Source organism: Crocodylus porosus, unplaced genomic scaffold (assembly GCF_001723895.1).
Source record: "Crocodylus porosus isolate Cpor-Errol unplaced genomic scaffold, CroPor_comp1, whole genome shotgun sequence".
NCBI lineage: Eukaryota > Metazoa > Chordata > Crocodylia > Crocodylidae > Crocodylus > Crocodylus porosus.
This window is the reverse complement of record NW_017728919.1, coordinates 2,860,458-2,883,631: the sequence shown is the minus strand read 5'-3', so window position 1 is coordinate 2,883,631 and position 23,174 is coordinate 2,860,458. Positions and strand designations below refer to the sequence as shown.

Genomic DNA, 23,174 nt, shown 5'->3' with positions numbered 1-23,174 from the left:
AGTTTCAGCTTTCATTCCTTGGAGACTGAAAATTTGCAGGCTTACAAAGAAATTTTACACCTTAAAATATTTCCAGGTTTGGAAGCAAGGAAATTTAGATAGATATTTGCAGTCCTCTCTCATTTTAGTTCTTTTTGCTAATAGTTTCAGGAACAAAAGTTTTAGATAAAGCAAAACAGGGCCTGTTCTGAAACCACAGCAGTTTCAGCAGTTACCGAAGTGGTGTACACAAACCACACCGAGGACTCACTTCAGCAAAAAGATGATGAACAAAATGGTTTACCACAGCAAATGCTGTTAACTTGTAATGAACTCCACCCATACTAAGCGTTTATCTAATTTCATACCCCAGGAACAGGTTTAGAACAAGAGATCTGGGTGCCTGTTTAAAGAAAACACTGAAGAGCAAGTAACACATTTATTCTCAGTAGTTTACATAGAAGGTTTTTGTGTAGGATGCCATGCTGGAATATGGCTACCTAAAGTAGGAGTGCCACAGAGCAGCAATTAATTTATAATGAAGATGTGTTTTGTTTTATTATTATTTTTTAATCTTTTCTACTACTGTATTACCTGTTTATAGGATGACCAGAGCAGTCACTGGGAAGGCAGCATGATATTATATTATATTATAATAGAAATGCAGCATGCGGTTACATAAAGACTGCTATTACAAGTACACATGACAGCAAAGATTAAACAGTCATGAAAACCTGTGTACTCTCCCTTGACATATATTTTATTTAGTCAGTCTACAAAGGTGCACATTGACCTTCCCTTCTGACTGATTTCTGACTACCATGGCTGTTTAGAGAGGTGGTTACCTCTCTCAGCTTTAATACAGACATCTTTATGTGCTTGTCTGTCCAACCTTAGATGTTCTTAAAGCAGCTGTTTGCAGGGAACATTTATGGCTAGGAAATGTGTAACAGACAGGTAAACAAAAAAGAAAAGAAGCAGAAGGTCAGCTATATGTGACTTCAGACTTCTGGCTTGCAGGAAAAAATGATAGTAGTGTGTGTAAAACCAATAATTTGGTCAACATATGGATAGGCAATACCAGGTTCCTGCACCTGGTACTTCAGCTATGTGAGAGTAAGCCCTGCTCCTGCAAACCTCGGGGACTGCAGAGGATGTAAGCTCACAGCACACCTCTTTATCATCTTGTATGTTTTTCACTGTGCAGTTCAGTTATCAGTCTGTCTTCTAGATTCAGAATGCATCTTTGCTTAGCAATCTACTTTACAGACTTGTAGAAAAAGCAGTTCTACTTGTAACTTAGTAAAATCACAACTAGTTCTCTTAGGCATTTCTTCTCAGCAAGGACTATTTCTATTCCAACTGTAAATATTGGTAGAGCTATTTGCAAAAGGTCATAAAATTTCTTTGCAATGAAGACAATTATATTTTCCCCACTCTTGTACTAAAAAAAAAGGCTGAGCACTTTTTGCTTAATCTCTCCTAAAGACGCTCACATTTGGCTAGATATCAAGTCTGAAAAGCTTTAGCCGGAAAAAATGAAATTTTCAGAAAATTATGAACTTCTGAACAAAGGTCAACCTGGGACTAATTATACCACCATAAATATATGCAGTTGCTCCTTCTATTTCAATGTGTTTTAATGAGGAAAAAGGTGAATAGGAATTGCCTTCTGCGCAATCTGATTCATCACTCAATGTCTGACTTCTGAAATGTCACCTTCAGTGTGAGAGATCAGCATAAACAGCAATCAAAACATGAATGGAATTTTTAGTTTGGGGCTGGGCCAGGTGCTCCACCCATGAGTCATTTATCCTTCGCAACAAGGGATGCCTGTATTCTACTGCAACTCTTGGGTCTTCAGGAAGTCACCAACAGATATCTTCCCATTAGTCCCGAGCTCTGGTGCTGAGCTTTCCTCATTCAGAGCTCAGGAAAAGGGAAAAAATGATTAGGTAGGTACTGCACTAAGCATCTATACCCTGAGGCACCCATCTTCACGACCACGAACAGGAAGGAACTCGTACTACAATGAGTATGCCTGGCTTCTGGTCCAATGCACTGCAGAACCAGGATAACTAAGTGGAAACATCCCTCTTCCACATTTTTTAGTTAAATATCTAATTAAGCAATACAGTTTGTATATTCTCCCTGCCTCTCAAAGAAGTAACTCCTGTAGCTTAATCAGAAATTGTTAATCAGCTTGCTCAGTGTAAAAGGCTTTATTTTTTACCACATGGCCTGATTATTTGAATTACTGTTCTGTTGTTACATAAATATGAAAAAAATCATACGGCAGAATTACGTGCTTGCTTATATTTTCACAGAACCTCACTGATACTGCATATGGTACACACTAAAAATAATTTCGTATAGGTTATAAAACTGTAATATGAATTCAGGTATGGTTTTAAATTTAAAATCTTCCTCGTATTTAAAGAATACTGTCTAATCCTTGTATGGAATATACAGCAATGAAGCTTGATTTAAGGTACTTTACCAAGAAATTGAACAAAATCAATAATGTCCTTATTTCCATGCAGTTCATCAAAACAGAGGGACAACAAGCAAACACAAGACACAGAGATGATCCAATATTCTTGTCCCTTTCTATGCTAACCTCTGTGCTATTTGCACAGATCTAAAAAGAATTCAGCAAATGTAAATATGCAAACCATAAAATAACTTAAACTCAGAGAAGTGATGCATGAAAAATAGATATATTTGGAAGCTGCGAAAAAAGAAGAGAGTAAACAGGATCTAGATGACCCTGACATATTTGTACCTGAATAGTAATATACTTCTATCTAATTAATCTATATACACTATGTCTTTAAAGTCAATCTGCCCTGATATTTTTTCTTATGTGTGTTCATACCTGGAAGCAGGTTAGAGGACAAATGCTTCTATTTTAACCTCTCTAGGGCCATGGAGCCAGGGAACTGAACCATAAGAGAGACAGCTAATCTCAAAGTCCCTGGTTAGTTACCTGTTCCCGCTTCTTTACTTGTGGGAAACTGATGGATAAAAACCCCCCAGTAATCCAGAACTAGAGCATTTCTGCCTATGGTGGATTACTGCACCAGAATTTAAGATTTTGCAGATTCGTCTGATAAAAATATTATTTAAGTTTAATTTGAAAGTCTCAACTCTTTTTTTTTTTTTTTTTTTTTTTACACATCAAGTACTTCTGATACCATCTGCATTTATCTGCCAACTGGTGAGGTGAGGAAAAGGTCACACAGGGCCTGATGCAGGCAGCCCTCATTGACTTGACTGTCAGTAAGAGAAAACTCTTAAATAATTAGAATTTTAGAGATTTAAAAGGGTAAGATCTATTTAACATTTCCGTTCTGAGAAAATATCAAACTGCTCCGTATGAATCAATCTGTTGTAAAATACAATAATTAGCACAGATTCTGATCCACAAGAAATGGCTCAGTACAGACCTAACTAATTGCACTGAATGCTCTTACTGTAAGCGGGGCTGCCTGCAAGCTCATTCTGCAGAAGGATCTGGGTCATACTAGATTTAAGAAACGCTGGTGAAGTTATGGCTATCTGTCTTAAGATTTCTTGTGATATTTTGACAAGTCAAAAATAAGACCAATTATAAAAACAACGTGGGAACGGAATTGAAGTCCTTAACTCAAAGCAGAGGCGTTAACCACTAACCTCTGAGATGCCAATTTATAAATTTGGTTTCCATGATAGACAAGAGCTATAGGTATTAAATGGCAAAATGTACTAAAGCATCAGCTAGATTTCTCTGAATATGTTTCGCAAAATCTAAAATTACAGACATGTATCATATAAATGTAAAATGCACTGCATCAACCAGCTTAGAATACCAAGCTGTCCTAATTTAAATAAACCTCCAGATTTTAATAGGACTCAAGCAATTCATAATCAATACCAAATAAGCTTAACACACTTATTTAAAAACATTCTTGGATTATTTTCCAACAAATTTTTACTTTGTTCCTGTTCCAATGCAACATATAAAATTGTTGCATATTAAAAAAAAAAGGACAGTAGCACTGTAAAAATAGCAGATGCAACTGAAATAGTCAGAGACATGGCATTTAATTCCAATATTACAGCTACCAATGTGAGTATTTAATTGCAATATTACATTTACCAATGTGAGTAAACTAAAATCAGAAACTTGGCAAAATTATCAAAGCGTTAACTGAAACTGCAGGACACGTCTACTATTTACAAACAGCTGAAGACCGTTTCTGAGTAGGAAATTATATCTTTGTTTCAAAAGTTTAGGATTTTTATATTCTGTCAAGGTTAAAAAGGTCAAAACCGCTACCAATAAGCAATAAAATTTCAGAAGAGGTTGAAGGTTACACACTGGTTAGTGGTGAAGTTTCTTCCACTAATATCACTGGTTAGCAGTACTGTTAAAACCGCAATGTGGAATGCATGGTGCTGCATTTAGAGGAAGTGGGTAAGGGTGGGGCAAATGCAGCAGGTCCCACGATCAAAGCACCAGAGTACTGAATTTTACTTATAGCCCAATCACTGACACCCACACAGCAATTTCCTGTACTTTAAAAAAAAAAAATCTGTTTCTCTCTTTTTTGCAATCAACAACTTTTACCTAGAAACTAGTTAGCGGTGAACTCTGACTGATTTCAATCTGCAGCTCATTGCAGAAAACATGTCATTCTTAATGTGTGAGAACCTTCGAACTGCAGATTTTAACTGACAGGTTTCAGTGGATCATCATCTCCCTCCCCACCTTTACACACAAGCTCTACAGAACCTAATTACTAGTGTAAGACATATGCAAAACCTTAAAGTTCATTAATATTGAAAGCTACAAAGAGCTACTTACAGCAGGAGATTAAAAAATTAAGTGCATGTGTAAATTACAAAATATAACATTACAGTATAATTCAGACTGCTCTCAAAAGGCATCATGGTAATTTCCAAATGCACCACAGTAATTTATTATCTATCACATAACAATGAGCAAAGTCTTGATTACAGACACACATTTGCACATTGCAATGAGAGATGTTAAGCTTGGGCACAATATCCGAGAGGCAGAGTGTCATGCTGCACTGGGCTTAGGTGAATAATGCAGCTATACTATTTCCAGTTTTGGAGCTACCGTGTGCAGAGCTAGTTTGTGCATCTCTGTCTAGGGCTGCTTCACATTATCGAGACTCCATCCAGAGATATCTCAAGCACCTTGCCTGAATGTAAGCTTGCAACAGTAGGTTCATCAAAAGCAAGATGAAGGGGGGAGGCGCAATGCATCATTCAAGATTCTGAACCAACCAGCCAGTCCAGGCACAAAAAGTTATTACAAGGAATTCTAAGGGCAGAAAGGACCATTGTGATCTAAGCTTAGGTCACACCTCCTGCATATATAGGGCATGCATCTTTTTCTAAAACTGGATTTACGCATTTTACTCATGAGAACCTGGGACTAGCTAAGGAAAGACTAGAAGGTTGATATATGACTGGGTGGCTCATCATGCTCAATAAGTAGTCATTAGTGGCTCTGTGTCTAGTAGGGAGGAGGCAGCATCAAGTGGGTGTTCCCAATGTTCTTCTGTCTTGGGTCCAGGATTGTTCCATGTCTTAATGATTCGGATGATGGGATTAAGTGCACGCTTAGTACGTCTGCAGATGACACCAGGTTGGGTGGGGTTGCAGATAGTTTAGAAAGCAGGGCTAGGGTCCAGAATGACCTGGATATACTGAAAAAATGTTCCGCAATCGACCAGATAAAAGTCCAGTATGGACAAATGCAAAGCCCGGCACTTGGGATGGAATAATTCCATGTACAAATACAGACTGGGGAATGACTGGCTGGGCTACACTATTGCATAGAAGAACCTAGGGGTTACAGTAGACCACAAACTGAATGAGACAACAAAGCAAAATCAGAGAGTCATGAAGGAAGGCAGGCAGTGGTGATATTATATCTACCCTCCACTAGGATGAGTCCCCATTCCAGTGCACGTCTTTGCAGGAGTATCATGAAAAAAGCGCATCTTCCCATGCCTGCAGACTTGAATCTGGGACAAGCCAGTCATTTTAAAGAAACCAGCTTAGATCAAGTGGTTAGAATCTTCATGGCAGTCTTTAATTGAAAGATTTCTTTCGTTAGCACTTTATTTCTCCTCATTAATGAAAGGAAAGAAGATACACTAAAATGATTCTGTATTGTCTTGTCAGCTACATTACAAAGGAAGAGAGTAAACTGGCAGTAAAAAGGGCAAGTTTTGGATGCATCTGATCTATCTGATCAGGCATCTGTTCTCTTTGAAAGTTGTTTACCACATACTTGTTTTTTTTTTTAATTAAATGGACTAACGAGTAAGGTAAGAAACAACGGAAGTTTCTCTTCTGTTATTTGCTTTCTGAACCAGGTTTCCATCACTAACGCTCATTTGTATCTCCTACAAGCATCACAGAATACTACTATGTAATTTTTTCAAGTTTTAAGTAACCACTGATGATTGCTATAGTGTGGAAGGAAGGGAGGAGTACAACTGTACATCAGCACCCAAGGCTCATTTGCTTTTTCATAGAGCAACTATATTTCCTCCATTGTCTATTTTATGAGCACACCTGGCTCCTCAAAACCTCCTCTCCCATAAAAGGGGACGCAGATGCATAAGAAGTTACTTATGTATTATGATGTATTTGCTAGAATTGGTCAAGTTTAAGCAAGAAAAGTACAGAAAGAAACCACATGAAAGAAATACTAAATACACCTCATCAGTATTATCTATTTGACTCATTCCTTTTACATAGCCCCTTTAAATTTGGGATTATTTTATTCAGGCATTTCTAAAAAAAAAAGAAAGAGTAAACAAACATTCTGGTCAATAGCATGTACCCCATGAAAACTAACCAAAATGAAAAATTGAGGATGGCAATGAGATCACCTCTTCCTGTATTGTGTTTTCTGTCTTAATGCTTGCCACTTGTCTTGTTGGTCTGTATTTCTCTCCCAAGTCAAGTCAAAGGTCCACCCATGGCCTAACAGCCCGCTGAGGTAGTCTGGTTAGGACGCCAATTTCTGTAGTCAGTGGCACACAAGAGCACCTCATGGCTAGCATCACATAGAGCCATTTTTTTTTTTTTCTTCTCAGCCTGTATGACCAGGTAACCACTGGGGCAGCTGAAGGTAGCCATTGGCATAAATCCAGGCCTTGAATTCATGGCTCTGGAGCTATGGCAAGATATTTTAACTGCTCTGCAGCTATGCTCTGTACTTATGTACAGTATATATTATTTCTATCAAGGCTGTCAGATACTTTAATGATGAACACTACAAAAGCAAACAGAAAGGAGACTGGTTGCATAGAGGACCTGTATGCAATCACCGTTTTTGTCAGTATTCATCAGTACTCAAATTTGCTGTACTCAAAAACATCTTACCAATTAATGATAAGCAAGGGCTGTTTACAGATGTACTAAGAAGGGTTGCTTACAGATGTAACCCCAACCCCCCCTGCCCCATATCACTTTACTTTAAACTTTGCACACCCCACCATCAAGCCCAGTGCATGCCCCCAAGAGATAGCGTGTTAGTTTGACTCGGCTCGCCCAGTGTCTGTATAGATCGGGCACTTAAGCAGGGCTTTTCTGGTACTTTTACCTAATAGCCGATTCAATCAGCTGCTAGATAAAAGTGACAGAAAAGCCCCACTGAAGCAAGAGATCTATATAGATGCTGCAGAGCTGGGTCAAACTAACACACTGCCTCTTTCAGTAAAGCACGTTCTCCCCGTCTGTCAGTCCCCAAGATGAAAAGTGTTAAGTGGTTTTTTTTGTTAAATCAATTTTCCAAAACACAGAGTCATTCTGGGACAGGGTACCCAATTTTCTATAACAGAAATTTTAACTTAAACTGTTCTTGAGGTAAAACATCCATACAGGTGTTTTTAATTTTGAGTGATGGTTCACCTGCAGGGTGAACCAAATTAACAACTACTTTTATGAGCGGTCTGTGTGAGAACTGCAGTGTCAGACAAGACCAAGCACTGCCCCGTGATGCAATACAAGGAAAGTGTGAGATCCATGCTGAAAGGGAGGTTATAATAATAGATTTTGTCTACAAATTTATGAAATGGTAAAAATACATAGAAATTCTGGATATTTGGCCTTTAAATTTGTATGTCACAAACAAAGCAAAACAAAACGAAACAAAACACCTCGCAGTGCCAGAGTTTTGATACAAATAGATTTGTGAGCATATTTGTGGCAAGATCATGTTTTTTCTGTGATATAGCTGTTCCCTGTCAGAGTTCACTGTTAACATCTACTAAAATATATCACAGGCTGACAAAAACAGACTTGAAACTAACAGCTATGAAATGCTTTCTGTTTATTAACAGTTTCACCAGAATCTAGTGGGGGCCAGCCTCCCTGTCCTATGCTTCCTGCCTGATCTGATGCTCTGTTTTCTGCTCTTTGTTTTTTGTCACTCTGTTGCCTGTCCCCTTCCCAATTTCCCATACGCCATATACACACAGACTGCTTGTGGCACTTGTGGTACCTGTACCACATGTTGGCCACCCCTGGTTTAAGAGAATGAGGCATTATGAAGAAAAATGTATCTGAAGCTGAACTCCAAACTAAAATAAATCTTAAATTATTAAACTATATAGCAGATTCATTCATACTTGGCAGTTTCAGAATATAATGTACCAGAGGTAGAAATTAATCATTGTACTTAGAAGTAGTCCCTAATTAAAATTTATACAAAAGCTCCTCGCCTTCTACTGAACATGTAATCTCTCTCCCCATAATCCCTCCCTCCTCCCTGCAAGTATTACATGTCTGAACCATCTGCTAACCTTCCTAGAACATGGGCTGATAAGAGATCTACAAGACAGAAAACTGTAGACTTCCTGTTACCTTGACAAGCAGAAAAAAAACTATAGGAAGTGTCTGCAAAAAGAGTGATTCTCAATCTGGGATACCTGGAGATCCTTTCAAGGGTGCCACGGGGTATCACACAATGTTGTCAATTAGTTATGCAAGAATGGTTTACAAGATAAACTCAGAGATGTCAAATAGGAAGTCATAGTTTTTTTGACTTGTGGTTTGAGTTCTGTGCAACAAAAGAATTGCTCTTTTATTTTTCCATAGTAAACAAGCAGTAAAAAGTAAGAGTTGGTATTTTTTGAGGAGTGCCTTGAGTCTATTGAGCAATCAGGACAAGTGGACAGAGGCAATACCTTTTTATTAGACCACAATTTTTGCAAAAAAAACCATTTAATTTCAAGCTTTCAGGCACAAACACCCTTCATCAGGCATCAGAAAAAAACATTGTAAAGGTTCTCTTGGGTAGAAATGAAAGTTCATATTTCATAGGATTTCACGGAGGAGTCAACAGATGGAAAAACCCTCTGGGAAGCAGTTCTTAGCTGGTAAGGAGTCTCAGCTATCCTGTGACACTGTGATGATGCAAATTACCATAGACAAAAGCAGGATCTCAGGTTTCAGGTGGTCAAAGTTGCTTCTTGCTTGGGAAAATATGAAGATTTCATTTTAAAAAATGTGCCTGAAAGCTTGCAATTAAAGAATGGGTTTTTTTGCAAAAATCTTGTTGGTCTAATAAAAGGTATCACCTCTGTCCACGAGCCCTGATTGCTTTTTCCTCTAGACCAATATAGCTACAACCTGGATACTTGAGTCTATTGAGACATACCATGAGCCTAACAAGGTTGAGAAACACCAGGCTAAGAGAAGATGTACTTACCACTAGGTGGCTTGGGCCGTGGAGGAACATTTTTCTTCGGTGGTAGAGCAGGAGTGTCTGGCTTACTTTTAAAAGGGTCATCTGAGAATCCCATCCCTCCAAAAGAGGAGGTGAAAGGGTCTGAAGCTGTAGGCTTTAAGAGAGAGAAAAAGAAAGTATATATCAGATAGCAGAAGCGACTTATTATTTTTAGTATATATAAAGATCATTCAGACAGACACTAACTCAGGATAGATAAATATGGAAAATCAACTCAGGGACAGAGGCGTCTAACTTCTGTTTTCAAAAGCATTTACTTGGAAAGCAATTACTAATCTAGTAATTGAGGTGTTTCATGTAGTAAAATACATTATTTGTGTACATATCTTTTGAAACAACATAAGGTTTGAGTCACAGCCATCACAGCTTTCTACACACTGATATTTCATATTTACCTGCATGTATTTAATAATCATTAAGTACAACCCACACCTCTCCATGGTCTATTATGGTAAGCACCAAGTATTGCTTAGTGTCCATCTTATTTTAGTGTCCTGTTTCATCTTCCCCTCACTGTTTCATATTACTAAATATATAATTTAGGCCATGATCTTGCGAAAAACTAAAAATAGTCAGTTCGTATTTGTGATTATGTCCACCTTGTTAACCTCAATAATATGTGTATGAGTTAACTGTAAAAGCTTGCAGGGGCTTACATTGTGAAACAGGGACAGCTTTGTGTTTTAGAAGGTAACTTTATACACTTCAGGAAAAGATAGAAATATGGATGCAAATACCGTTAAAAAAATATACGTTTAACCTCCTCTAATTATACCAGTAAACAATTAACAGATAACACAGCAGTTCAAAGACAGCTGCTACTGAGTGCCATTCCATCCTGGTGGGGGGGAGAGGGAGAGGGAGGCTGGCTTTTGGAGGGGGATTGGAGGGAAGAAGGCGGCAAGCCCAGCCAGACAACACAGGCCAGAGGGAGCACCTGTGAAGGAGCATCTAATTGCTTAATTGATGAGTCATTAGGCCGCTCTCTGTTTTCCTCTTAAACTATGGGTACTAACCCCCTCCCTCTTCCCTGCCCTGCTGATTTCTGTTGGGGCATCACACAGCTCCTCTTCCCCTTAATTGGACACAAATTATTGGAGAGTAGGTTTAGATTAGACATCCACAAGAACTACTTCACAGTTAGGGCGGCAAGGAGCTGGAACCAACTTCCAAGGGAAGTGGTGCTGGCTCCTACCCTGGGGGTCTTTAAGAGGCTTGATGCCTACCTGGCTGGACTCATTTGAGTCCAGTTTTTCTCCCGCCCAGGCGGGGGGTCAGACTTGAAGATCTACAAGGTCCCTTCCAACCCTACTTCTATGATTCTCAGGCTGCACCCAAAGGGTAACTGGTAAGATAACTGGTTATCACTGCACTTAACAGTTAAATGATTAATCATTTAACCTTTCACAACCAAGACAGAAATAGTTATCACAAAGGTCCCTACAGGAACTTTTATTTGGTCCCATTTTGTACACATACGGCAAAGGAAGCACAGAAAAACCAGGGCTGGAAAGGACCTCAGGAGATCATCTAATGGTTTAGATAAAGATGATGGATGTTGCCTGGAACAAGGGGCTCCAGGCAGCATCATCCTTATCTAAACCATCTCAGGTGAGCGTTTATCTAATACGCTCTTAAAAACTCTACAACTCCTCTAGGTAATCTGTTCCAGTGCTTAACTACCCTTATAGTAAGAAAGTTCTTTTCAATAATCAACCTAATTTCCCTTGTTGCAATTTGAGTCCATTACTTGTTGTCCTGTCCCTCACAGTCACAAAGGGTAGTATGCCATCCTCTGTATAACCATCCCTTATGTATTTGAAGGCTACTATTAAATCCCCCCCTCAGTTTTCTCTTCCGCAGGCCGTATAATCTCAGTTCTTCCAACCTTTTCTTGTAAGCCATGTTTCCTAAGCCTCCAAAATTGTGATTGCTCTCCATTGGGCTCTTTCCAATTTGTCAAGGTCTTTCTTGAAATGCCATGTTCAAAACTGGTCACCAGGTGTTTAGCACTGGTGAGCTCTCACACTTGAAGAATCACTTCCCTTGACTTGTAGGTGGCATTCCTCTTAATACAATCCATCATGCTGTTGTTTTCTAAGCCACAAAGCAAAGCCAAAATATAGGACTTTTCATTATATGATCAAACACCACAGTGAACCAGTATGTACCATTTGGAAACGTGGCTATTCCTAAAGTATACAGCATGTCCCCCTTCTATTCTCAGCAGTTCACATCTCTTTACTTGTTTTAAAGCTTCTAGAAAAGAAAACAAGGTATTTTTGAACTATGTTCTCCACTGTTGCCTGCAGAGGAGCATCCTGACCATTACAAAATAGACAGGATTGATTGCTGTATCTTGACTTTATCAATTTACACGCAGTACTTTTAATGTATTTTCATATTAAGTTTAATTCTACAATAATAGGGAGTTTTGCAGGCAGTGCACTGGAAGCCTCAAGGTCCCAATCAGGCCTTGCTGAGAAGTCACCAACTTCACTCAAACATCCTATTTGTAAAGGCTACTGCCACCTAGTGGAGGAAAAAATAAAGGAAAGCGAGACAAAAAAGATAGGAAAGATCATTCTGGCTAAATACAATCGAGTTTAAAATCCCATGAAAAAAGGTTTTTACTTCTCTCACTTCTTTGCTTATTTGTAAAAATCCCTTCAAAAACAAAACAAACTCGTTAATAAATTTATCCTCTATGATACACATAGAGGTTATTGAAACCCTATTGCGTCTAAGGAAATAATCTTATTGGTCTCTTATAGAGGGGTTTGTACCCATAATTACAATAAAAAATAATGTTGAGATTTGATATCCCCTATATTATTCACATCATCGCACTCTTTAAGAAAGACATGGGAAAACAAAACCAAAAACCCAACAACATTTTTAAAGGAACTTTATTTCCATTGAACATTTACCTTTGACATCTGGCTAAAATCTGCAAAACCGTCATTACTATTAAAGGCACCACTTCCAAATGGGTCTAATGTTCCAAAAGGATCTGAAACATGTAAGGAACAAAGTTAACTTTTTTTTAATGTTGTTTAAAATCATACATACATACATATATAGTAAAATCATGAGTATAACTTTTTTCCCCACCTCAAACGTAACACGAGGCATAAGAATTAAGGACACCGACACGAAGACCTTGATAGTAGTAGCAACAGATTTGTCTACCTATGCTCTGTGGCCCAGATCCAGTCCATGAAGAGATTGGATTTGGCCTGTGAGAGAAGTGAGGGGAAGAGGGCACCTTCTCTGCCCTGGGCTGCTGAACCAATCCACAGTGCTTTCTCACCCTGCTACTGCAGCCTCCACTTACCATCACCATCAAATTCATCGCTCCCCATCACTTTTGACTATGGGAATCTGTGACATTTGATGGCAAGGGTAAGTGGAGACTGCAGTAGTTGGGCACAAGAGAACAGCCTTCAGCACACAGCAGGAAGAGTCGGGGTGCTATAGAGTGGATGGGCAGCTGGCAGTGGCTGGGTTGCAAGTGGTGGTCTACCATTCATAAAAGGTTGCCAACCCCAGCACAATGTTATTTAACAAAGTCCATAGAAATCCTGTTTTTTTTCATTATGGTGCCACCAGATTCATAGCAAAGCCTTGTAATTTGGAAGCTGATGCCTACAGAATGATTTCATAATAGGCTTTTATAATAGCACCATAGATACTGTGATTTCACAGTGAACTTGAGGGATGACTGATTCTTCCTTGGGGTAAAAATTCAGCACTAAGTAATAAGTGTACTCCATCCTAGAATCTCCTTTATAAGGAACAGGGTTTTTTTTTTAATGCTTTTCATTTGGAATACGCCCATTATTTGAGTCTGATCACACCACATTCCAACTACCCAAAAGATTCTTTTCCAAGAGCAGCGGTTCTTAATGTTAGAAATCATTTGTTTCAGCAGTCTCTTCCCAGACCTTGAAAAAATCTGCCAAGGGACCGTAAAAATTTGTTTCACGTGAGAATCGGTCATGGTCAAATGACATATTTTTAATCCCCATTTCCCATCCACAAAAGGGAGTACTGAAGAAAATATGGACTTCACCTGCCACCATGGAGAGGAATTTGTGGTTTGCCCACCCGCTGAGGTAGACGGTTCTTCAGAATCTATGGATCCTAACAGAGAGGCTACAATGACAGGGCCATCTACACAGATGCCCTCTGCACAAGCTGTATGTCTCCCAAATCTCTCTATAGAGATGGCTGGCTATGTCAATGTGAAGTTGGCAGAAGGCAGGACAGGGTGGCAGCTATAGGACTCTGACAGACGTTACAGTGGTCCCACTTCTATGTTACCGATTAATGTGAGGTGAATGGTCACACTGTTTGTTGCACTGTAAAAATAGCTCACCCACCACAAAACTGGTGGATCCATGACAAAATTGCTGTTTCAGACAGCAACCTGTCTTGCTGGGACAAATTTAACAAGTAGGCAGGTCTCAGACCTCACTTCCTATCTCACAGTGCTCTGCTCTCCCTCCCTGTTCCTCAGTGGGCCCAGCAGAGAGCTGTCAGGAAAGCTTGCAGGTGGCCCTGTCCCTGTTGCCACCTGGCAACAATGGCTTGGGAATGAACTCTTTGGATCCAAAAGCGGGTGTCCAAAAGGCAATAAAAAGTTATTTTTGCCTTTTACAAGCAGAATCCCATCCCTCTTACCTGGGCGTTTTGAAGAGATACCTGAAGATGTAAAAGGATCGCTGCTTTCAAAAGGATCAGGCTAAATATGAGAAAAAAAAGAAAAAGTTGCATGTTTTTCACTGTAATGCATTCTGTACTTTTTTACCTTCCTACATATATAAAAAATTTCCCTACGTTCAAAAACTGTCAAATTAGGCCAAATAAATCTCGTGTGTAAATCTGCTATTCTTAACAGATTTACAGCAGGATGAATTGACCAAGTATTTAAAAATAGTCTTATGGGATAAGACCATGCTATTAGTGCAGACAGTTCTTGGAAGAAAAAAAAAAAGAAAACTTATGGGTTGCAGACAAAGCCAAGTATTTGAATGAGCATACAAGATTCTAGAGCAAGGAACCTCACAGTGAATTAAAGCTGATACTATTCACCAATGCAAAAAAACAGAGAACCTAAAGCTTCTATGGTCCAAATGTTCAAACACGAGTGTCCAATGTTAGGCACTCAATTCACCTATGCTCTTAAATGAAAATAGCTTAATTTTCAGTGGCAGCAAGTACACACAATTTATCTTTAAGTCAATGGTAGGTGGAGGTACTTTTGTGCACTCTAAAAATCTGACCACTTATTCTGTGTGTGATGCTAAGACGCTAAAGTTGGAAAATGCTGCCCTATAAGTAAGTAGAAAGGAACTGAAGAGATCACTTGGGAAATAAATACACACTCAATATAAGGAGAGAAGCTGTGCATGTCACCTAATATAGGAAATAAGAGAATGCTGCGTGGGACTTTTCTTTTTGTTAAGTCTTTTACACAACGTATTAGCCTCAGAGTACAAAAAGTTTATTATACGCAGACTTAAAAAAATGCCTACCTTCGAGAGCGTTGTGGGATTTTTTGCGAATGGATCATATGTAAATGGATCACTCTTCACTTGTTTCTTAAAAAAATCATCAGGGGCTGAACTATGAAATGGGTCACTTTCTTTAAATGGATCCTCTCCAAATGGATCTACCAAAAGACCATTAAGTAAAGAAAATGTAATTAGGCAAGTAAAAATGCTAGAAAATTTGCTGCAGGGACCAATACCTTAGTTCTATTTTTAGTTTATTCATGAAGTATTAATTTCTACTCTAAAAAAGTAATTGTTTACTTCACATCCCAATTAGTCAAATCCCTATTATCCAGCATGAGTGGGGAATGGGGGTGCCAGTTATCTAAAATGCTGGTTACCCAAGGCCAGCAGTTTTACCCAAGGCAGCCACATATGGAGCAGCAGCAGCATGGTGTGGTGGGCAGCAGTGTGTGAGCTTCCCACCCCCCTGGCCTGCGTCCGGCCAGCCAGCTGGAAATTCCAGTTAATAGCGTGTTCTGGTTACTCAAATGCTGGATAACAGGGATTTTAGTGTAATTATTTCTATATGTGGTGTTTACATTAGTTACAAAACTACATTTAGTAAAACGTACTAAATGTACGTTTAGTAAAAGGGGCCGAGTTCCCCTTGTACTCGGCCTTGGTGAGGCCGCAGCTGGAGTACTGCGTCCAGTTTTGGGCTCCACAATTCAAAAAGGATGTGGAGAAGCTTGAGAGAGTCCAGAGGAGAGCCACGTGCATGATCAGAGGTCAGGAAAACAGATCTTACGATGACAGGCTGAGAGACATGGGACTCTTTAGCCTGGAAAAGCGCAGGCTCAGGGGTGATCTGATGGCCACCTATAAGTTTATCAGGGGTGACCACCAGGATCTGGGGAAATGTTTGTTCACCAGAGCGCCCCAAGGGATGACGAGGTCGAACGGTCACAAACTCCTGCAAGACCGCTTCAGGCTGGACATAAGGAAGAATTTCTTTACTGTCCGAGCCCCCAAGGTCTGGAACAGTCTGCCAGCGGAGGTGGTTCAAGCACCTACATTGAATGCCTCCAAGAGTAAACTGGATGCTTATCTTGCTGGGATCCTATGACCCCAGCTGACTTCCTGCCCTTTGGGCAGGGGGCTGGACTCGATGATCTCTCGAGGTCCCTTCCAGCCCTCATGTCTATGAAATCTATGAAATTACATATACATTATTTAACAACTTGACCCCTCTTTCCCTGCACAAAACATCCACAGACAATTCTACAGGCCTCCCAATTTAAACGTAAAAGCAGAAGCCACAGAAAGCCAGCTGCTGCCTTTACACCTTCATATTTAGTTACAGATTCTATCCTATCAATTTCATCACCTGAAAAACTTTTACCGGCTGAAGCAGGTGGTGGTTGTTCTGCAAAAGGATCATTATGAAATGGATCACCTAGATAAAGAAGAAATATATTGTATTTTGTCAGTTAGTTGAGAAGATTAGCAAAGTTGTAAAAATGAAAAAAAGTTGTCTGACTGTTCTAGTTTTTGTGCTAGCCATCAAGGCACTTACTGTCTTTGAAAGGGTCAGCTCCTTTAAATGGATCAGATCTGAAAGGATCTTCTGACTGGAATGGATCTGTACGCAATTCTTGCGTGTTATTACTGAACAACAAGGCTTTATTTTTGAATGGATCATCCTAGAATTAAAAGAGAAATATTATGATTTACCAAAATTAAAAGACTAAACGATCCAATAAGTAGAATTCCCACATCATCTTTATCCTGTTCAACGATATTCAAAATTCAGAATGATCTTCAGGAAATCACAAGTTATCAGTAACCTGAAGCAAGTATTAGAAATATACTGCTTGAAGCTACAAAGAAAAATAAAATCAAAGTCTACATATAGAACACAACTTGTGTTAAGCTGTTAATGATTTTGTTAAATTAATTTCTCAAAAGTCTCCACAAATCTTTCCAAAGTGTCATCCTCTGGGGTTTTTGCACCTTTAGGTAGAAGAACTTTTCCAAGATCTTTCCACAGATCCCTAAATACTGATCCCCACCTAGTTCATAAGTGTGGGAAGAACCATAATGATAAATCTTTTAAGAACTGGGTTAGGACAGTTCACCTGACAAGCATGAACAGGGATTTCGTTCTAACGGATGCACTACCCAAACCATGCTGGAAACTCTCTCTCTTAACATGGTCACCAAATGTCATGGATAGCTTAATTTTTTTTAAGTAGGTATGATTGCTGCTAGCACAGTTCAATCTACAGCACTGACAAATTATAAAAACAAAACTATCATCTCCACAACTGCACACTGTACTGCTTGCTGTATTTGCATAGATAAGACTCTGTCACTTAGGACAAAAGAACTCCACTCCTGACTGAGGCCTTTCACCCCACCTGATAAATATTTAGTGCTAACAACCAGTGTCACCATGTTCTTACAGCCTAAGGCTGCTGACAGGAAAACAAAAACCCAGCACTTTACTGGAAGAGGAAGCGCTTTAGTTTGACGCAGCTCTCCAGCATCTGTATAGACTGTGAACTTCAACGGGGCTTTTATCTAAAGCCGATTCAATCAACTATTAGATAAAAGCGCCAAAAAGTCCTGCTGAAGTGTGGGATCTATACAGATGTTGGGCTAGCCGGGTCAAACTAATGCAATGCCTCTTCTGGGCATACACTGTGCTTGGTGAGGGGCCACAGTGAGCTTAAAGTGCCAGGGTTTTTTTCTCCTGAGTCTGTAAGCAGCCTAATACACTGAGGGATCTCCCTTTCACAGTAGTCATAAATGAAGAAGTGAAAATTAAATCTTCTCAACAGCAAAAGAAAATACATAAGAGGAAGAGTGGATTAAGAAACAGGAAAGAGGCATAAGTACTTTAAACATTTTTCTACAAACATGAATTAGAGTTTTCCTCAAGTAGTTCTCAGCTTAGTAATACAAAAGCACCATTCCAGAGACCTCAGTTTGAAATGTACCTTACCAATATCTGTTCAAGCAAAAATGACTGCTGCGAATGACCTTTTAAGCCCAAATTCATATCCTAATAAGAGAGTTTCTGTCCCAAGTTAGTTTTTCCTTCTTAAACATTTTCAAAACTTCCTTTTGCAGAAAGCAAACCGAACAAGGCAAAAGAATGGAATTCTTTCTGGATGATTACTAAACTAGTGTATGAAATAACAACTTACTGTACATAGTATATTAAATGATAAACCTGTAGTGTCTTCTTGACAGAAAAGTTTGCAATAAGAGTTTAACTGGCAAGGAGACCTGAACAAAATATGACTGTGACAGTGATTAACAGCTGGAGAAATAAATATGCAACATTATAAATGAGTAAGTATAGCTTATGGTAGTGTTAGAGTGATATTGTAGTTGTGAGGTCCAGAAATTGAGAGAGCCAAGGATTTCTTAGGGTGGTACTTTTATTGGCTGCCTGGCTCCCTGTAATCAGAGACCTGAGGAAGAATGCCTTGCATTCAAAAGCCTGTCCAACTTTATCACAACTACACAGTTCATGCAATAAAATATATCACCGTAAGAAATCCTTACCTCTTGTGTAAGTACAATTTATATAATTTAGTAAACACCCAATAAATACCAGATACCCAAAGTAAATCAACATGACAAGTTCCTAAGATTCTTAAGGAATATATGGAATAGAATATACATCTGAAATAAAATAACAAATGAGAGGAAGATCATGTTAGAAATATCTGAAGGGTAGCCAAGGACAGAATCCATGTATTATCTTTGTTGGATAAGCTTTTTTGTCTATATTTACGTATTTATTTAGCTGAAGCATGTAAATGTACAACTCATGCCTTACTGGAAAGCAGAAATTAGTATAGCTACTTCAGAAAAAGGAGAGAGAGAAAAAAGAAAAAGAAAAAAAAGTGAGGCAAGGAAAAGAAACCCATTAGTAAAAGAGGAACAGGAACAACTGTTGAGGAAGTTATATTCCTAGGTCCTGAACGACTCTGAGAACAGCTGTACTGGGATCTGAAACAAAACAGTCAAACTGTCTATTTTGCTTATACTAGAAATCTGACAGGCCATAAAATAAGGCCTGGTTTAATTTTTTGTTTCCCCCACAGTCTCTCTCCCAGTCAGGAGTGTAAAAACTCAGCATAGATCTAGTGTAGATACAGCAAATCTCAGCAAGACAGTCCTTCTGTTGGCTCAGCTTGTTTTATTTGAAGAACTGGTACAAACTATGCTGACAAAGGGTAGGGAGGAGGGGGAAAGAGAGCGTATGTAGAACTATGACTTTTCCCTTTATAATTCTACTGGCAAATCCCAAGAATTGATGTTCACAAGAAATAAAATGTTACACTCATGTTTAGCTGAGGTCTCTGTGTCAAGTCAAACCCAGCTTGCAAACCTCTCTGTAAATATGACATTGCAGGTTTAGCATTTAATGCATTATGTACAGCGAGTTATTTCACATACTAGCTTAATAATCATTCAGAAAAAAACTCTCCCCCTCTGTCTTGTTCAGACTGTTTTTGGCAAAAAAGAAACCGTTGAAAACGCTTAAGAAGGAGAAGTGTTAACTCTGGGCAGGAACCCCTTTATTAGGAGAGAGATTTAGTCTTCAAAGCATAGCACTAGAGGCTGACATCTTTCTAAGATCAAAGGGGCTATTAAGATCACAAAGACAAATAACATCTTTTTACGTTCTCAGTTTAGGTCACAAGTCTATTGACTGTGAAGCTTAAATTCAAGCATTTTTATTCAATCTTTACCATTGCTCCAAAACTGCCTCTCTCTTTCTGTGCCATTCCTTCATTTATGTCTGCTAAATTTGTTATGCTTCCACCATGAATCCCATTCAGAGCCTCGTTATATTGTTCAATACTTTTATTGACTTCTTGGTGACTCTCTTGAAGTTGAGAAAGCTTACTTCTTGCCTAAATGATGAAAAATAATTCAGCATCATACAGGATTAGACATACAGCTGTTAAACATGCTACTAGCCATTCTTCTAATAGTGTTTTCATGCTCACAATCTAAACAGTGCAGTAACTATACAATTTGGTTTCTTCATGGCTCCAGAGAAGTAGGAGTCACTTTGCATGAGGACAGTGTAGCTACTGCAAATTCCTAGTTATTTTCCAGACTCAAATTTTACATGAACTGGGAATCTAACTAGCAGGCAACAGTCCAAGATCCGTATAATTATATATCAGCTTATTCCTCTTGTTGTGTGCACTTCACAGGTGCAATTTGTTTTTTTCTCAGCTATTATTTTTTAAAAAGACATGCACAAAAGACTATGGAAACTACCTGATTGATTTCTTCTTGTGTTGACTTCAAAGATTTAATTATTGTTTCAAGTTGAACTTTTCCTGCCTGGATGCTCTGCTCTAGCTGTGTTTCTTCTTGCTGGAGGCGATTCAACTCTGTTTTTGCTCTATTTAGATCATCTTCCTGTGATTTTAAATCTGACTCCTGAGACTGAATCTGCATTTTCAGTGATGAAATCTGAAAGTTACAATACAGCACTGACTTTAGCATAGACACAAAAACAAATATGGCACTGTTATGTAACATTTATGATTAATTCAGATTCCACTACATTAAACCAGAGATTCTTAACCAGGATGCTGTCCTGATTCAGGGTGCAGCCATATCTCATAAGAGTTTGTTAAGGTGCCAGAATGGAAGTGGGAGTGTTCAGTCTCTGGCCACATGGAGCAGAGCAGGGTAGGATGATGCTGTGAGAAAGGGGTCACCACCAAAAGTCAGGTTAGGCCCACCCTGGCCCCTCAATCGCTGCTATTTCATATGGAGAGCAAGGATCCAAAGCCTTGAATTTGATGGTGGCTGCCAGGCCAGGGAAGGGTTAACCTGGCTCTTGGCAATGACACCCAACAACTGCCCCCACTCTGCTCCATGACGGCAGAGGTTCTAATCTAACCTCTTCTGCAACTCCCTTTACAGAGTGCCAGGGCTTATGTACCACACAGCTGCTACCTGTGCCAACCCATATTCATATATTATATTGAATAAATATATAAGGCTGTCAGGAAAGCTATTCAGGTTAACAGACCGCTTGCTTTAAACGTTTTTATATTTGTGCAGTACAGGCCATTAAGCTCAAAATGAGTAAGCAATGTAAGAAGTTCTTATAGACTCTCCAGTAGTTTTCTGCCATAGAGACAATATACTGGACCTCCTCCAAAATGAATGTACACTCACCATTTGCGTTTCTTCTTGGCACTTCTGCTTCACATCATTTAGCATATCTTTCAGTTTGGCTTTCTGCTGGTCCATTTCATCCAGGCGGTCTTGAGCATCTTGTTTCTGAGCTTCTAACTCTTGCAAATTACTTGTTTCTCTATCTAAATCATTTTGCAGTTCCTGAGAAATATTCCACGATTTGGACAGGTTACAATTAACTGAGGCTCTGATACAAATGATTAAATTTAAAGGAAGACTGCTATGGGTTGTTAAATCCAAACTTTCCCACCACCCAAAGATATCAGTGTTTTTCCTAAAGAAAGGCGGGCAGGGAAATAACATGCCAGCATTTCAGTACTACTGTAATCCTTTATAACAAATCAATGCCCATGCAGGAGGAGGACAGAGTGACAAGAAAGCCTGCACGTCAAATATTTTAAACATTAATTTTCAGAACATGTGTTTTAGAATATTAGGATACTTTTAAAATAAAGGTATTAGCAAAGCATTAATAAAGATACGATTTCAGCTGTGCCTATACTATCTGTGTTTTACATTAGGCCGCATAAAAAAAATAAATCTCTATAGCAAACAGAAAAATAAAATCATTGCTACACATTAAATGAGATTACATAAATTTCCCCACTGGGAGAAAAAATATGCCCAAAGAAATACATAAGAAGAGTGGGATGGAGAGGGATGGTGAGGAGGAAGACTTTGAAGTATCATTGAAAGAAAGGTCTGTAATGAAAATCCAAAGTTTTTACCTGAACTTCACAGGTTTTCTGTCTAATTGATTCCTCCTTTTCTCTAATATCCTGCTCTAGTGAATATTTTTCTCTGTGGGAAGAACAAACAGTCTTGTGATTGAAAGCTAGGAGCTGGCATTTTCAGAGGGGGGCCTTAAGTCTAAAAAAGTTGAGAACCACTTGCCTAGGAATAGTTACATTCAAAAGACAATATATCACTAATGGTCAAGTAACAATCAGCTGTACACAAAACAAATTAATACACCTGTGCCATGTACTAAACTGTTTTAAAGCTTAGAAATTCATTGCTTCATGTAAGTGAGCAGCAAAGTTGTAGATCATGCAAAATGTACTTTAGTTACATCAGTCAGATTTCAGAAGACACCAATCAGGCCATTGGTTTTCAACCTTTTTACACTCAAGGCCCCCTCAGAAAATGCCAGCTCTTAGTTTTCACTTGTTTTTTGACTACAGAAAAATAATAGAACAATTCTTCCGTTGTAAAGACCTTGGAAAGACCCCAAGGAGGTCAGAATGTTTTTAACACTATGAAATCCTATTTGAAATCTCTGTGGTTACCTTGTGAATCATGTTTGCACACCTAACGATGCTAACATTGCACGGGATCCTTGAAAGGATCTCATGGCACCCTGGTTGAAAATCACAGACTTAGGCTATAAAAAAAACAGAACAGACAGCTGGACTCAACTACATAAAAGGTGCTAGGGTCCCATTTCCAATAGTTTCTTGTAAAATAGAAAACAAAACAATATGGTTTGTATGGTTCGTATGGTTAAGGGCCTGCAGGCCAAGCCCTACGAGGAGAGACTAGAGAAACTGGACCTTTTCAGCCTCTGCAAGAGAAGGTTGAGAGGCGACCTGGTGGCTGCCTATAAGTTCATCAGGGGGGCACAGAAGGGAATTGGTGAGTATTTATTCACCAAGGCCCCC

The 23,174-nt window shown here is 39.0% G+C and overlaps 1 protein-coding gene across 1 annotated transcript in view; it reads right to left on the bottom strand.

Moving 5' to 3' along the window:
• EPS15L1 (epidermal growth factor receptor pathway substrate 15 like 1) overlaps positions 1-23,174 on the bottom strand; it is a 53,698-nt gene that overhangs the window by 13,130 nt on the left and 17,394 nt on the right. Inside the window, exons 14-23 of the mRNA XM_019538451.1 lie at positions 22,242-22,314; positions 21,493-21,654; positions 20,578-20,775; positions 20,037-20,201; positions 16,841-16,967; positions 16,667-16,720; positions 15,304-15,440; positions 14,450-14,510; positions 12,694-12,776; positions 9,725-9,857 (exon numbers count right to left, since the gene is read on the bottom strand). Coding sequence (XP_019393996.1) covers positions 9,725-9,857; positions 12,694-12,776; positions 14,450-14,510; positions 15,304-15,440; positions 16,667-16,720; positions 16,841-16,967; positions 20,037-20,201; positions 20,578-20,775; positions 21,493-21,654; positions 22,242-22,314 — 1,193 coding nt within the window. The remainder of the gene's footprint in view (positions 1-9,724; positions 9,858-12,693; positions 12,777-14,449; positions 14,511-15,303; positions 15,441-16,666; positions 16,721-16,840; positions 16,968-20,036; positions 20,202-20,577; positions 20,776-21,492; positions 21,655-22,241; positions 22,315-23,174) is intronic.